Source organism: Centruroides sculpturatus, unplaced genomic scaffold (assembly GCF_000671375.1).
Source record: "Centruroides sculpturatus isolate CEXI.00-Female unplaced genomic scaffold, Cexi_2.0 scaffold270, whole genome shotgun sequence".
NCBI classification, from domain to species: Eukaryota; Metazoa; Arthropoda; class Arachnida; order Scorpiones; family Buthidae; genus Centruroides; species Centruroides sculpturatus.
Genome location: NW_019384480.1, coordinates 383936 through 396492, shown reverse-complemented (window position 1 = coordinate 396492; position 12557 = coordinate 383936). Strand labels below are relative to the sequence as shown.

Sequence of the window (12557 nt, the reverse complement as noted above, 5' to 3'; positions counted from 1 at the left end):
GCCGACACCGCAGAATTCCTCGCCAATCAAATCACCTTTGGTCTCCAGGTAGCAGCGAAGGAATGCCACGACACAGGTGATTGGACCCGGATGTGGAACTACACGCCCTATTACAGAGAAGTGGGCGTATACGCTCTTCCTCCGACACGGGGTGTAAACCCCGCCCACTCACCTGTCCCGAAGAGCCCTTGGGGCCTGTCTTTGATGTCAACTTCTAACAAAAGGTGACAGAAGGAGTTGTTTGTGTTTCATGTGTTCAACATCTGTTTATATTGAACAATTTTGTAGGCGACACGCGCATCTATCATAGAATTAACACGATCTTCCTCTGTGACATAACAATAGAGTTTTTGCAACATTGTAAATAAATGACGCTTTTTATAGACTATATTTTTTTTCAAACGTTATAACGCGTCGATGTTTTTAAAAAATATTTGTTTATTTAAGATATTAAATTAACTTTAAATATACAAAAGTCACAAAGAATATTTCCCTTTCATTCTTGTTTTTTTCTTAAACACGATTATGAATGAAATTCTCTCTTGTTATTGATTCATTAAAACGCTTTATTCTTTGTCTGTTTATACAGTTTTAAAGCTTAAAACTTTTAAAATAAAATAAAAAAAAAACCAAGAAAATAATAATAATAATACCTTCAAATATCATTAAAACAGTTAAATGGAATATTTGCGTATTTCAAGTAATTTTGTAATTTAGTGGAAGGAAGGAAAAAAACACGATGGTTGATGCCACGCAATTTTCCTATCTTTGTAATGATTTTTTTAATTTAAAAATCAAAACTATTGGTTATTTTTGTGCCGTTAGGACGGGTTTAATAACATTTAATGAAGATTAATCATTTTTATAATCATTTTATTAATTACTAACCGTGAATGATACGTGACGTTTTGGGGCGTCGCGCAAAATCATCAAACTAATAGCACGAGTATCAGATCCACGTTTCTAACTGGAATTACTTGTACTTATTTATTCCATATTTTATATACATCAGCTACCTTTTTATCATAACGGTTGCCCGATTCATTTTATTAAATAAGTCTTCCCTTCCATGTCAAATTTCTACGCGTAAAACTTTGTTTTATTAAAAGATCCTACGGTCAGATTAACATCATTAACGTTTTATTTTTATAAACGGATCCTTGGGCTATGTAATTTGCATAGAATTTATATCTTATAAAAGACATTTTTATAACATGCTTGTTAATTTTAAGTTATTAATGGTCCATAAATTACACATATAGACTCAATAACTCGATAGATATTCGTGTACTAAAATAACATAAAATAATTTTTAACTATCCTAATTAATAATATGAATGTTTTTACTCGATTTAGAAATAATAATAAGCCTTTATTCTTATCTGAAAATCGCTTAATTAGGAAAAATAATTGAGTATATTCTGTAGGGAGTTCGAACTTCTCACTAATGCTGATTTTATGCTTAATTCTTTTATAATGAATATTTTGCCTAATTTAAAGCTATAAGTATAAAGAGATATTCATTTTATATAAGCAAAAATCGATACTCGAATAAAGAAATTTCATTAAAAATAAGAAAATTGTAAGAAATATTCATTCATAATCTAGTAAATTAATGCGGAAAATATAGTATTCTTTTAGAGTAAAGCGAGCGAGTTTATATGCCATAATATCATCTATATATAAAATATTTATTTATACAATATAAAAACTTAGTTTACGAGTTGCACACACTCAAAAACCCATGTATATCAGGCANTATTTATATATTAATATTTTATATAGACCTTTTCATAGTTCAATAAATCCAATACTTTTATAAATATAAAATAAAGCGATTTAATTTATAATCGATCACACGATTAATTAGTGACATTCTTTCAACTTAGTGTATAATTTTTATACTGGATTCTCGTATATTTTTATCATTATGGCCGAAGATAAGAAATTCATTTGAATGTAAAATAAACTCTTATCAAAGAAATAATTTATTTTTACTTATTTATTTATTTTTCCACAGAGAATATTACGTTACATCAGTGAAATGGATAGACAACGAGAGTCTCTCGATCAATTGGTTAGCAAGATGGCAAAATACTTCTATAATCAGCATCTGCAGCGAGAAAAGTAACTGGTCTTGCAAAAAAGTAAGGATCTTCCTGCTTTTTTCTATTACCTGAAATTTAATTTTTGTAATGTGTTTCGAGTTTCTATTCCCTTTTCAGATATTGCAAGTTGACAGTTCCGGTGAAGGATGGGTGGAAACGAACGAAGCCCCTTTATTTACTAGCGATAAGAGGCACTACTTCCTTCGACATCCAGTGGCAGACGGAGAAGCCGGAGATTTCTGGCACGTGGCAAAAATTAACGTAGAAGTGGGTACTCTAGAAACGTAGAAAACAGACCGGAGAATGTCGAAAAAGTGAATTTTTTTTTCTTTCTTTTTCTTTCAATTTATTAAATTTTAGAACGGAAGAAAGGATTTTTTGACACACGGAAAATTCGACGTCACTAGAATAGCGGCGTATGACGAAGAGAATAACACTGTGTAAGATACTTTACTGGCTTGAAAGCTGCTTTGGATTTCTACTCATTATCGACTTTTCAATGTAGATATATTGTCACCACATTGCTAAATAAACCGGGAGAGCGTCATTTAGTACGTGTTAGAGAGGACGAAAGCGCAGGATGGAAAGAAGAGTGCTTAACCTGCAATCTAGACAAGCAATGTTTGTATAACGACGTCGAATTCAGTCCTAATGGTAAATATTATATATTACAATGTCTGGGCCCCGATTTACCCAAGACGGAGATCAGACAAACTTACGATAATTTTTTAGGTAAGATCATACTCTTTTGAATAGCGTAAAGTATTGAGTGAGACGTTAAAGAGAGTATCTTTTGACAGTTAAGGTTTTGGATAGAAACGACAATTTTAGGGATATTTTAAAGAAAAGGGCATTTCCTCAAATAAGAACCTTTCAAGTCCCGCTCAAGGATGATTATAGTGAGTTCTGTGCCTATTTTTCTTAAATAAATATAGAAATTTGGATACACGTTTGTTGGATAATCTTTTTTATGCAGATGCTAACGTCAGAATGTTTTTGCCTCCGGGTCTACGTGATGACGAAATTATTAAATATCCCCTGATAATAAATATGTAAGTTTATTAAAATAAATTTCCTTTTTTAACCGAAAAATATATCATATTTTAATATATAACCCAATAACATGCAAACCCTACATATAAAGAAAATCTATCATAAATCTCTTTTTTATATCCCTAAGAGAATTCCCTATCAATAAATATACAGGAAGTTTTTCATTAGTTTTTAACGAAAAACTGCATTTATTACGTTGAAAAAAAACAAGAGAAATTGAATAAAATTCGTGTGTTTAAATATTAAAAACGGGAAATAAATTTGTCAGAGACGGAAGTCCTGGAAGCCAGACCGTTTCCGAAAAATTTCAACTGCATTGGGGCATTTACCTCGCTAGCAAAAAAAATTTCCTCTACGTCTGGATTGATGGAAGAGGAAGCGGTTTCCAAGGAAACAAAAGATTACACCAAGTATACGGACAGCTCGGAATTGTAGAAGTCGAAGATTACATAACCGTGACCAGGTAGGTGACATCATCTTTCTTCTCCTTCACACCAATTGCTCACTTCTAACAAATTTTCAGGTACTTGAAAGATCATCTTCCTTTCGTTAACGGGGACAACATCGTTATTTGGGGTTGGGGCTACGGCGGTTACGCTAGCGCTCTGGCTCTTATCAAAGAAGAAACTGTTTTCGACTGTGCCATCTCCGTGGCACCCGTTACCAATTGGGTTTATCACGGTAAGGATCGCGTCAAATATCTCTACTCCAGCCTCATCTGTCCTATGTTAACTACTTTATAAGTAAATGTCGCTTTGCAGATGCATTCTACGCGGAAAGATACATGAAAATGCCGAAATCTCCCGGAAATCTTATTGGATACGAAAAGACTGACATTTCCAGAAAGGCGCATCTGTTTAAAGGAAAAAAGTTCCTCTTAATTCACGGCACGGCCGATGGTATGCTCAAATTCCTTTCTTTTTTCGTCTTTCTATTCGAAAATTGTAAATGCGATAGTTACGCAACCGATAACCTAAATATCAATCACAATACACGTCAACAAAAGAAAAAAAAAGGTCGATTCTACACTGGCGCCATCTGATTTCTTTAAATGTTACTAATATAAAACCTTATTTATTTATTTATTTTTAAATTTAGAATTCATTCATCTGCAACATTCCATGATGTTAATGAAAGCGTTATCTAGGGAAGGAGTAACTTTCCGTTCGCAGGTAATATACTAAAAGTCAATAAATTATTTATATATCTTTCCGTTTTCTTATACTATTTTTCTCCCTCTAGTTGTATCCAGATGAAAACCACGATTTGAAAAACGTTAGAAAGCATTTCTATTGGACTATGGAAGAATTTTTACAGCAGTGTTTTCATATCGACAGCAGCGTTAGCAGCAAAAGTAACAGGTAGTGAAGAGATAAAAAAAAACAATAAAATGTTCCTCGCTGTGGTTGGTGTCGCCATCTACCGACAAAAATTGGAAGTTTTTGTAGAAGAAAACCACACCGTTTTCTGGCGAGATGTGTGACCGAAAACTTACTTTACCAACCCACTCACACTTTATGCATTTTTCCATTATTATTATTTATCTCACACAAATCTTACTAATCTATAACGGCAATAGTGATTGGTCACGTAAGAGGGTAAAAGACGTTATACATTTTGTGTATATATTTATATACATACATACATATATATATATATATATATAATTACGCAAATTCTTTTCCTCTTATCTTTTTTCCTAACTATTGTTTACAGCACAATCTTTTTTCTATTCGTCCTTTTAAAATGTCGGGCACATTTAGATCATCAAAAGCACTCGAAAAGTGCGTTAAAAAACCTTAAGATGACAAAAAAGTAAAAACTTCGTAGCACATAATAAATATAAAAGGAACGATCGAGAAACTTTTTAACCTTAAAGAAGAAGAAAAAACTGCTCAAAATAAATAAACAAAAGATCTCCTTTAAAAATTTCACAGAATATTAAAAGTGAAGTTGAATACGGAATTTATTTGAAGAATTTTTTTAATATGCGTGTTTGAAATATTCTGGAAAAAATTAATAAAAATTACATGTTTTATTAATGTCTTTGAGATGATTCATTTTGAAAATTTTACGTTAAAAAAAAATATATAGGCTATAGGCCTATATATATAAGTTATCGGATTGTGATGATTCGTGTGATAAGTCTTAAATGACAAAAATTTGGAATTGTCCGGATGCATTATATAGAAATGAAAGTGCTTCGTCGACAATTCAATTGTCCGTAAATAGGATTTGTAGACATTAATCTAGAAAATCTTTAAAAGCTTTCGAGAGAAAAGCATTCTGGTGAGAATATTGATGAGAGAAATCCGGAATGTCAAGGAAAGAAACGTGTGGAAGATGATATAAGTCCCTCCCTACAAAGGTCGAAACGCTAGTGCTTAGTGTAAGAAAAAAAGAAATTGTAATGGGACATAGAACAGAGAAAAATAGGAACGAGAGGCGGAGAAAATTGAGGATAGTAAGGTAAATATGATGAAGAGTTAGATCTGTTTCTCGTGCAGATGTACTTAAGAAAGCTGTGAATCCCGTAATGTATCGGGGACATAGGAGGAAGGAATCAAAATTCCATCAGCTATACAAAACCATTAAGTCTCGGCTACGACGACCAAATAATAGATGCCGAACAAATCTTAATATTAATTAAGAAAACAGGAGGATATTCCGAAGATATGCCGTTACAAACTTATTACAAAGGCAGAAACGGGGAGACCGTCAAACCGAACTCAGATCCGGGTGTAACCAATCATTTTGTAGCGGCATGGATATAATTTTCAGAGACAAGGATTACCTATACCCAGAAGGTTGGGTCAAATGACAACTTCTCCCCTTTACCGCCCCGACTGTCCACCTTATAATAGTTTAGTCTGTTATTAGAGTTAGGCCAGAAAGGAAATCGTGCACACATTTCCTTATCTTGGTGTTTCGCCTGTCATTTCATCTCTGGTCGTTAGAAAGTCGTACGCAGTTATTTCTAATAAACTGTCATTTCGGTATAACTCCTATTATATAGGATCGAGGTGATGTTAGTTTTACCGTGATATTTTCACCACCGTCGGGAATGTTAATATGAATTCGTGATTCAAAGAAAAAAAATTTGGGAGGAGAAAAAAAATTCTGGTCGTAATGGCAACACTTAAAACTTTAACCAATGAAATAATTTGATATATAAATGCGTCAAATTTGAAATATTTAAAAATTCGTTCATGCTGCCATCTCTTATCCGAATTTGTAATTAATTATAACAATTTTCTTATCGATAGATGGCACTACTCGTTTGAAAGCCACTCTATACCGATTATACTGGAAATTTACGATTACACATTGACGACAATGAATTCTTATTTATAAAAAAACTACGATATAACATTGCATTTTTATTTCTATTAATAATAATAATAATTTACGTTGGAGTATAATTTGGCCACCCAATGCATTCTGTTTACGGCATAGAGCGGTAAACACGAGAGGCTGTCAGGGGACGAAAAGAAGAAAGCCATCCCACACAACAAGTTTTGGAAGAGGAATAAGCCTGCTAATTACGCTAATTTTCCTAGTTTTGAACTCGCATCCCTCAACTGGCACAAACAGTGACACGTAACCTTTATTTAAGGCCCGGTGAAGTTAACCACAAGTTAGAAAAGGAGCATACAGGAAGGCCCGTAAACGCTTTCCCACTAATAGAGTTCGGTACCTGTGTTATGACTCCCCAAGTAGTGAAGTCGGTCTTCTTTGTGGACTGACCGCACGTCTCCTGTAATGACAGGATCCGGTCAAAAACGTTTCATTGACAAGCCATGGCGCCTGGGTCATGATTAACTGTAATTCCGACCTAACTCCCCATTTTCCAGGAAGTATGGATTTTGATACTATAAACAGCGTCACTGACGGATAAAAGAGATGCTAATCCCACAAATTATAAAGCTTTCCTTCCTAAAGAAATAGACGAACCGATCGGGATAAATACGTTTCGTAACGCATTCGAGTTCCTGTAGATTGCAAGTCAAGCATTAAAATCACGTATTCGAGTTGGATAAAAAGCAAACAAACATGAAGAGCAACGTTGATTTTGTTAAGTCGAGCATTTCTAGCGATGTATTCCCTATGGAGAAACTCGGAAATTTATAATCCGTGACCTGTAAAAGGGATTTAGAAACATCGTATTTGGGAGGTCTTCAAATGTCTACATTTAAGTTCTTCACTTAACACGTTCTCCTATCGGGCGACTTCTATTATTATTACACGATTTAGCGGGCTTCAATTAATATTTAGGCTTTATATATAGAGAGCGTCACGCACAATATGATACAGATAGAAATAAAGAAGGAAAAAGAAAAAGATCATTATTTCTACCACGTTGGAAGTTTTGACAAGCAGAATAATATTTCCAGTTATTAATCTTAGAGTAGAGTCGATTATTCACCGAGCTGTCACTACTCGGACCACGTGATACTTTACTTTAGCCTTTTGTTATTTATTTATACAAAGGAGCTACATAATGCAGATAGAACTTAATCCAAGAATGGATTTAATAATGGGTTTATTGTTGTCTGTTCTCTGCATTGCTTGATGGAGTCACGAATAATCCTTAAACGAGTTTTTAAAATATAAATTTTTACACCATAAATTATCTTCATGTGCATAAATTTACTTATTTCTTAACGCTTACTTGAAAATAACCATTCACTCTATAACAGCATATTCTGTATTACGAGTTGAAAAAAGTCAAGGATCCAACAGAATTTGACTACAAAACCCAGTTTTTCAAATTCGCCAGTGATGAATGCATGTGTACAATGGATACACAAGACACTTGCCTATCGAATTACTAGAGAAAACAGTGGTACAATTTAAGGCCTGCCATTTCATAGCTTCGGATTGTTGATAGATCCTCGGTTTTTATTATTTTATTGTTGTGTAAACAGTTAATCAATTTCTATGTTTGCGCTTCATCAACGTATATAAATTATTCTTATGTTACTTTTGGGTTATGAAAAGTGAGCTTTAATGATGGTATAATAAGAAAATATTCCGAAAAATTCGTTATGTGGCAAAATATATTATGAATTTTGCTTAATATCTAATTCTGAACTTCCGAAGAAAGACATTTTATAAATTTCTTTTTTTGTTTTAGACATTTTAAAAGACAAAGCACTATTTAAATTTCTATTTTGTTTTATACAACTCTACATTTCATTAAGTAATAAAAAATGTATGAAATTTTTTAAAGAGTTCGACTACTTCGTCCATTAGAATGCTTACGAACGAATATAAATTTTTTCATTACTAAAATTTAAATGCTTTAATCTACGCTTATTAAATCGATGCTAAAATGGCCGACACTAAAATATCCCTGTGCAGAAAAAAATTGGAATGTAAATAATTAGACGAGAAAGAGTCCTATTGGTGTAATTTCGGCGCTTGACGTCACGTTTCGTAGAATCGAGCGTGACGTCGGAGGTATTATCGAAACGAGCGCCGACACCGCAGAATTCCTCGCCAATCAAATCACCTTTGGTCTCCAGGTAGCAGCGAAGGAATGCCACGACACAGGTGATTGGACCCGGATGTGGAACTACACGCCCTATTACAGAGAAGTGGGCGTATACGCTCTTCCTCCGACACGGGGTGTAAACCCCGCCCACTCACCTGTCCCGAAGAGCCCTTGGGGCCTGTCTTTGATGTCAACTTCTAACAAAAGGTGACAGAAGGAGTTGTTTGTGTTTCATGTGTTCAACATCTGTTTATATTGAACAATTTTGTAGGCGACACGCGCATCTATCATAGAATTAACACGATCTTCCTCTGTGACATAACAATAGAGTTTTTGCAACATTGTAAATAAATGACGCTTTTTATAGACTATATTTTTTTTCAAACGTTATAACGCGTCGATGTTTTTAAAAAATATTTGTTTATTTAAGATATTAAATTAACTTTAAATATACAAAAGTCACAAAGAATATTTCCCTTTCATTCTTGTTTTTTTCTTAAACACGATTATGAATGAAATTCTCTCTTGTTATTGATTCATTAAAACGCTTTATTCTTTGTCTGTTTATACAGTTTTAAAGCTTAAAACTTTTAAAATAAAATAAAAAAAAAACCAAGAAAATAATAATAATAATACCTTCAAATATCATTAAAACAGTTAAATGGAATATTTGCGTATTTCAAGTAATTTTGTAATTTAGTGGAAGGAAGGAAAAAAACACGATGGTTGATGCCACGCAATTTTCCTATCTTTGTAATGATTTTTTTAATTTAAAAATCAAAACTATTGGTTATTTTTGTGCCGTTAGGACGGGTTTAATAACATTTAATGAAGATTAATCATTTTTATAATCATTTTATTAATTACTAACCGTGAATGATACGTGACGTTTTGGGGCGTCGCGCAAAATCATCAAACTAATAGCACGAGTATCAGATCCACGTTTCTAACTGGAATTACTTGTACTTATTTATTCCATATTTTATATACATCAGCTACCTTTTTATCATAACGGTTGCCCGATTCATTTTATTAAATAAGTCTTCCCTTCCATGTCAAATTTCTACGCGTAAAACTTTGTTTTATTAAAAGATCCTACGGTCAGATTAACATCATTAACGTTTTATTTTTATAAACGGATCCTTGGGCTATGTAATTTGCATAGAATTTATATCTTATAAAAGACATTTTTATAACATGCTTGTTAATTTTAAGTTATTAATGGTCCATAAATTACACATATAGACTCAATAACTCGATAGATATTCGTGTACTAAAATAACATAAAATAATTTTTAACTATCCTAATTAATAATATGAATGTTTTTACTCGATTTAGAAATAATAATAAGCCTTTATTCTTATCTGAAAATCGCTTAATTAGGAAAAATAATTGAGTATATTCTGTAGGGAGTTCGAACTTCTCACTAATGCTGATTTTATGCTTAATTCTTTTATAATGAATATTTTGCCTAATTTAAAGCTATAAGTATAAAGAGATATTCATTTTATATAAGCAAAAATCGATACTCGAATAAAGAAATTTCATTAAAAATAAGAAAATTGTAAGAAATATTCATTCATAATCTAGTAAATTAATGCGGAAAATATAGTATTCTTTTAGAGTAAAGCGCGAGTTTATATGCCATAATATCATCTATATATAAAATATTTATTTATACAATATAAAAACTTAGTTTACGAGTTGCACACACTCAAAAACCCATGTATATCAGGCAGCAGGGTTTAGGTAATTAGAAAAGTTCACAATTCTATTAGATATCCGGTGATGGCGTGTCGCACGACACATATGTAAATGCCTACCTGCTAGGCATAGCCTAACACCGTTTTAACCCGAGGTTCCTCTTGGCCTTCTCTACCAAAAGAAATGGAGGTAGTACAGTCATATCTATTATTTTTTTTTTTTTTATATAATTTCGCCTACTATTTAGGCAGGTGTCGCTTATGCCCCAGCAAACACACACATACAGACTGGTGTCATTGTCTGCAGCATCTGGCCCAGCGGCATGATCTTTGTCTGTAATTATGGCCCACTATCTGTGGACATCTCAGGAAGTCCTAACTTGTGCCCGGGGGCCTTCCAAACTTAACAGTCGTCCCGAGTGGGCATACTCTTTTTAAGTCTGTAAAATACACTGCGCATGCTTACCGTTTTAATAATTCACGCCCGAGACCGTATACTTGACAGAAGATTTGGGAGGAAAGGATTAGTGCACAGGTGGGTTTGTAATAGTTTGTTTACTTAGAATGCTAGAGCTAGACCACCTGTGAGAAGCATCTCGAAAGATAGGCCTGGACATTAGTTAGGGCCTTTTAAACCGCGTATTTTACTCGTAGATACCTACTTTTACTTGATATTAGGGCCATCTAGAAAATAATCTCACGATCTATCCCCTCAAGTAGGCCTTAAAAAAACTAATCAACACAGAATTGGCATAAAAACTAAACCTATAGGCAATAATATATTTCCATATGATATCGCACGATAATCTAAATCCATTCTAGAGACAATTTTAGTTTAGATATAAACCGTCGATTATCAATTAATCAGATAAGAGGGATAAGTTTATAGATTTAAACAATTAAATTGCTATCAATAACTCGAGTTTTTCCGGTTAAACATTAACATAGATTGGATGTGGAGTTATAAATAAATATGATAAATGTCGGATTTTAAATGCAAATCTTTAACACCTATTTGGGAGGGAGGAGGCGTCGGATATGGGAAGAGGCGCTGTTTCTCTTTCCATTTTTGGCCATTTTTCTGTTTTAATCAAGCTGAAAGCCTCCAATTCCATTCGTGAATAAGTAATGATGGTTTGTACTTCTCTGGAATAAAAGTAATTACGTAATATGGACAGTTAAACGTCAAAATGCCATTTGTGGCTAATGCCTATATTTAGAAAAAGTGGGTGAAACCCATAAGTTCCATTCCTAACAACTTTCTGCTGCGGAATTATTTTATAAATTCTTTTGCAGAAATGCATTCGTTTAGCTCGGAATGTTTTTAAAATTCCAACATTTATATAAAAATAAAAATAAAAATGAGCAATAAACTGTGAAAAATTTTGCTAAAAATATGCCTGAATATTAAAGTTGATTGCGTATTTTTTTTTCTGTTGATCCGCTATTCGGTTAAGTATCAAAAAGTTGCACTTAGTCATTTTTAGAAACTCCTTTGTTGAAAAAGTTTCCGAGTACAATTGTTTCCGTTAGTCAGGCAGTAAATAAGTGCTGTAAATTCCTGAAGCGAACACCTGGATCCTCTCGTACTTAGAATTAGAAAGGTAAAAATCTCTAAATTGTTTTACAAGAATTCTTCGAAGAATTCTTTTTTATAAACTCTAATTAGATGATTAAAAAAAAAAAAGAAAAGAAAAAGAATCGTTTTGGTCGGTGTAGATGATGATTCGCTTGAAATTCCATGGAGAGAGAGCCTCATATGCAAAACTAGCTCAGAGGAAAGCGTTCTAAAAGGGGGGGTAATTATGGTGATTAGCATGGCCCTTGCCCGTGGGTCGAATCGCGTTATGGTCGACTTTCAATTTGCTATTCTCCTCTAACCTTAGACCTTCTAAATATCTGTTCGACTAAATAGACTTCAATAAGTTACGGACCTTACATCGAAAATCGGCGCCCTTTCCAGGCCCTTGTAAAGCCAGTTAACTTCGGGTTAGGGCCCCGTGGGGATTGTTTAAAACGTTTTGAGGCCACGCTCTCCTCTAACGTTCTTCCCATTAGCATGCGGGACACATTCGTTATATTTAGAGGCCTAAAGCGTCAAGAGTGACGTCAGCATTTGGAAGAACAATCGAAAAGGACATCTGCTATTATTAACGAATACTCTAGAAGAAAAGACATCTGCTATGTCCTTTTAT

At 33.4% G+C, this 12557-nt stretch overlaps 1 protein-coding gene across 1 annotated transcript; it reads left to right on the top strand.

Annotated features, from left to right (window-relative positions):
- Window positions 1-90: 90 nt before the first annotated feature.
- Window positions 91-4544, top strand: LOC111621433 (prolyl endopeptidase FAP-like). Its single transcript, XM_023363577.1, has 12 exons — window positions 91-224; window positions 2021-2147; window positions 2226-2375; window positions 2469-2548; window positions 2614-2840; window positions 2909-3007; window positions 3085-3160; window positions 3430-3624; window positions 3685-3842; window positions 3923-4060; window positions 4260-4333; window positions 4404-4544. Exons 1-12 carry the CDS (start codon window positions 91-93, stop codon window positions 4524-4526), a joined length of 1581 nt encoding a protein of 526 aa, XP_023219345.1. The 3' UTR covers window positions 4527-4544.
- The last annotated feature ends 8013 nt before the right edge of the window (window positions 4545-12557 follow it).

What these genes read in the sequence shown, in the direction of transcription:
- LOC111621433 (XM_023363577.1), top strand. Translation starts at nt 91, where the DNA reads ATGTGGAACTACACGCCCTATTACAGAGAAGTGGGCGTATACGCTCTT. An exon ending in GTAACTGGTCTTGCAAAAAA is followed by an intron (nt 2,148 to 2,225) that starts GTAAGGATCTTC and finishes TTCCCTTTTCAG; the next exon opens with ATATTGCAAGTTGACAGTTC. An exon ending in GACGAAGAGAATAACACTGT is followed by an intron (nt 2,549 to 2,613) that starts GTAAGATACTTT and finishes TTTTCAATGTAG; the next exon opens with ATATATTGTCACCACATTGC.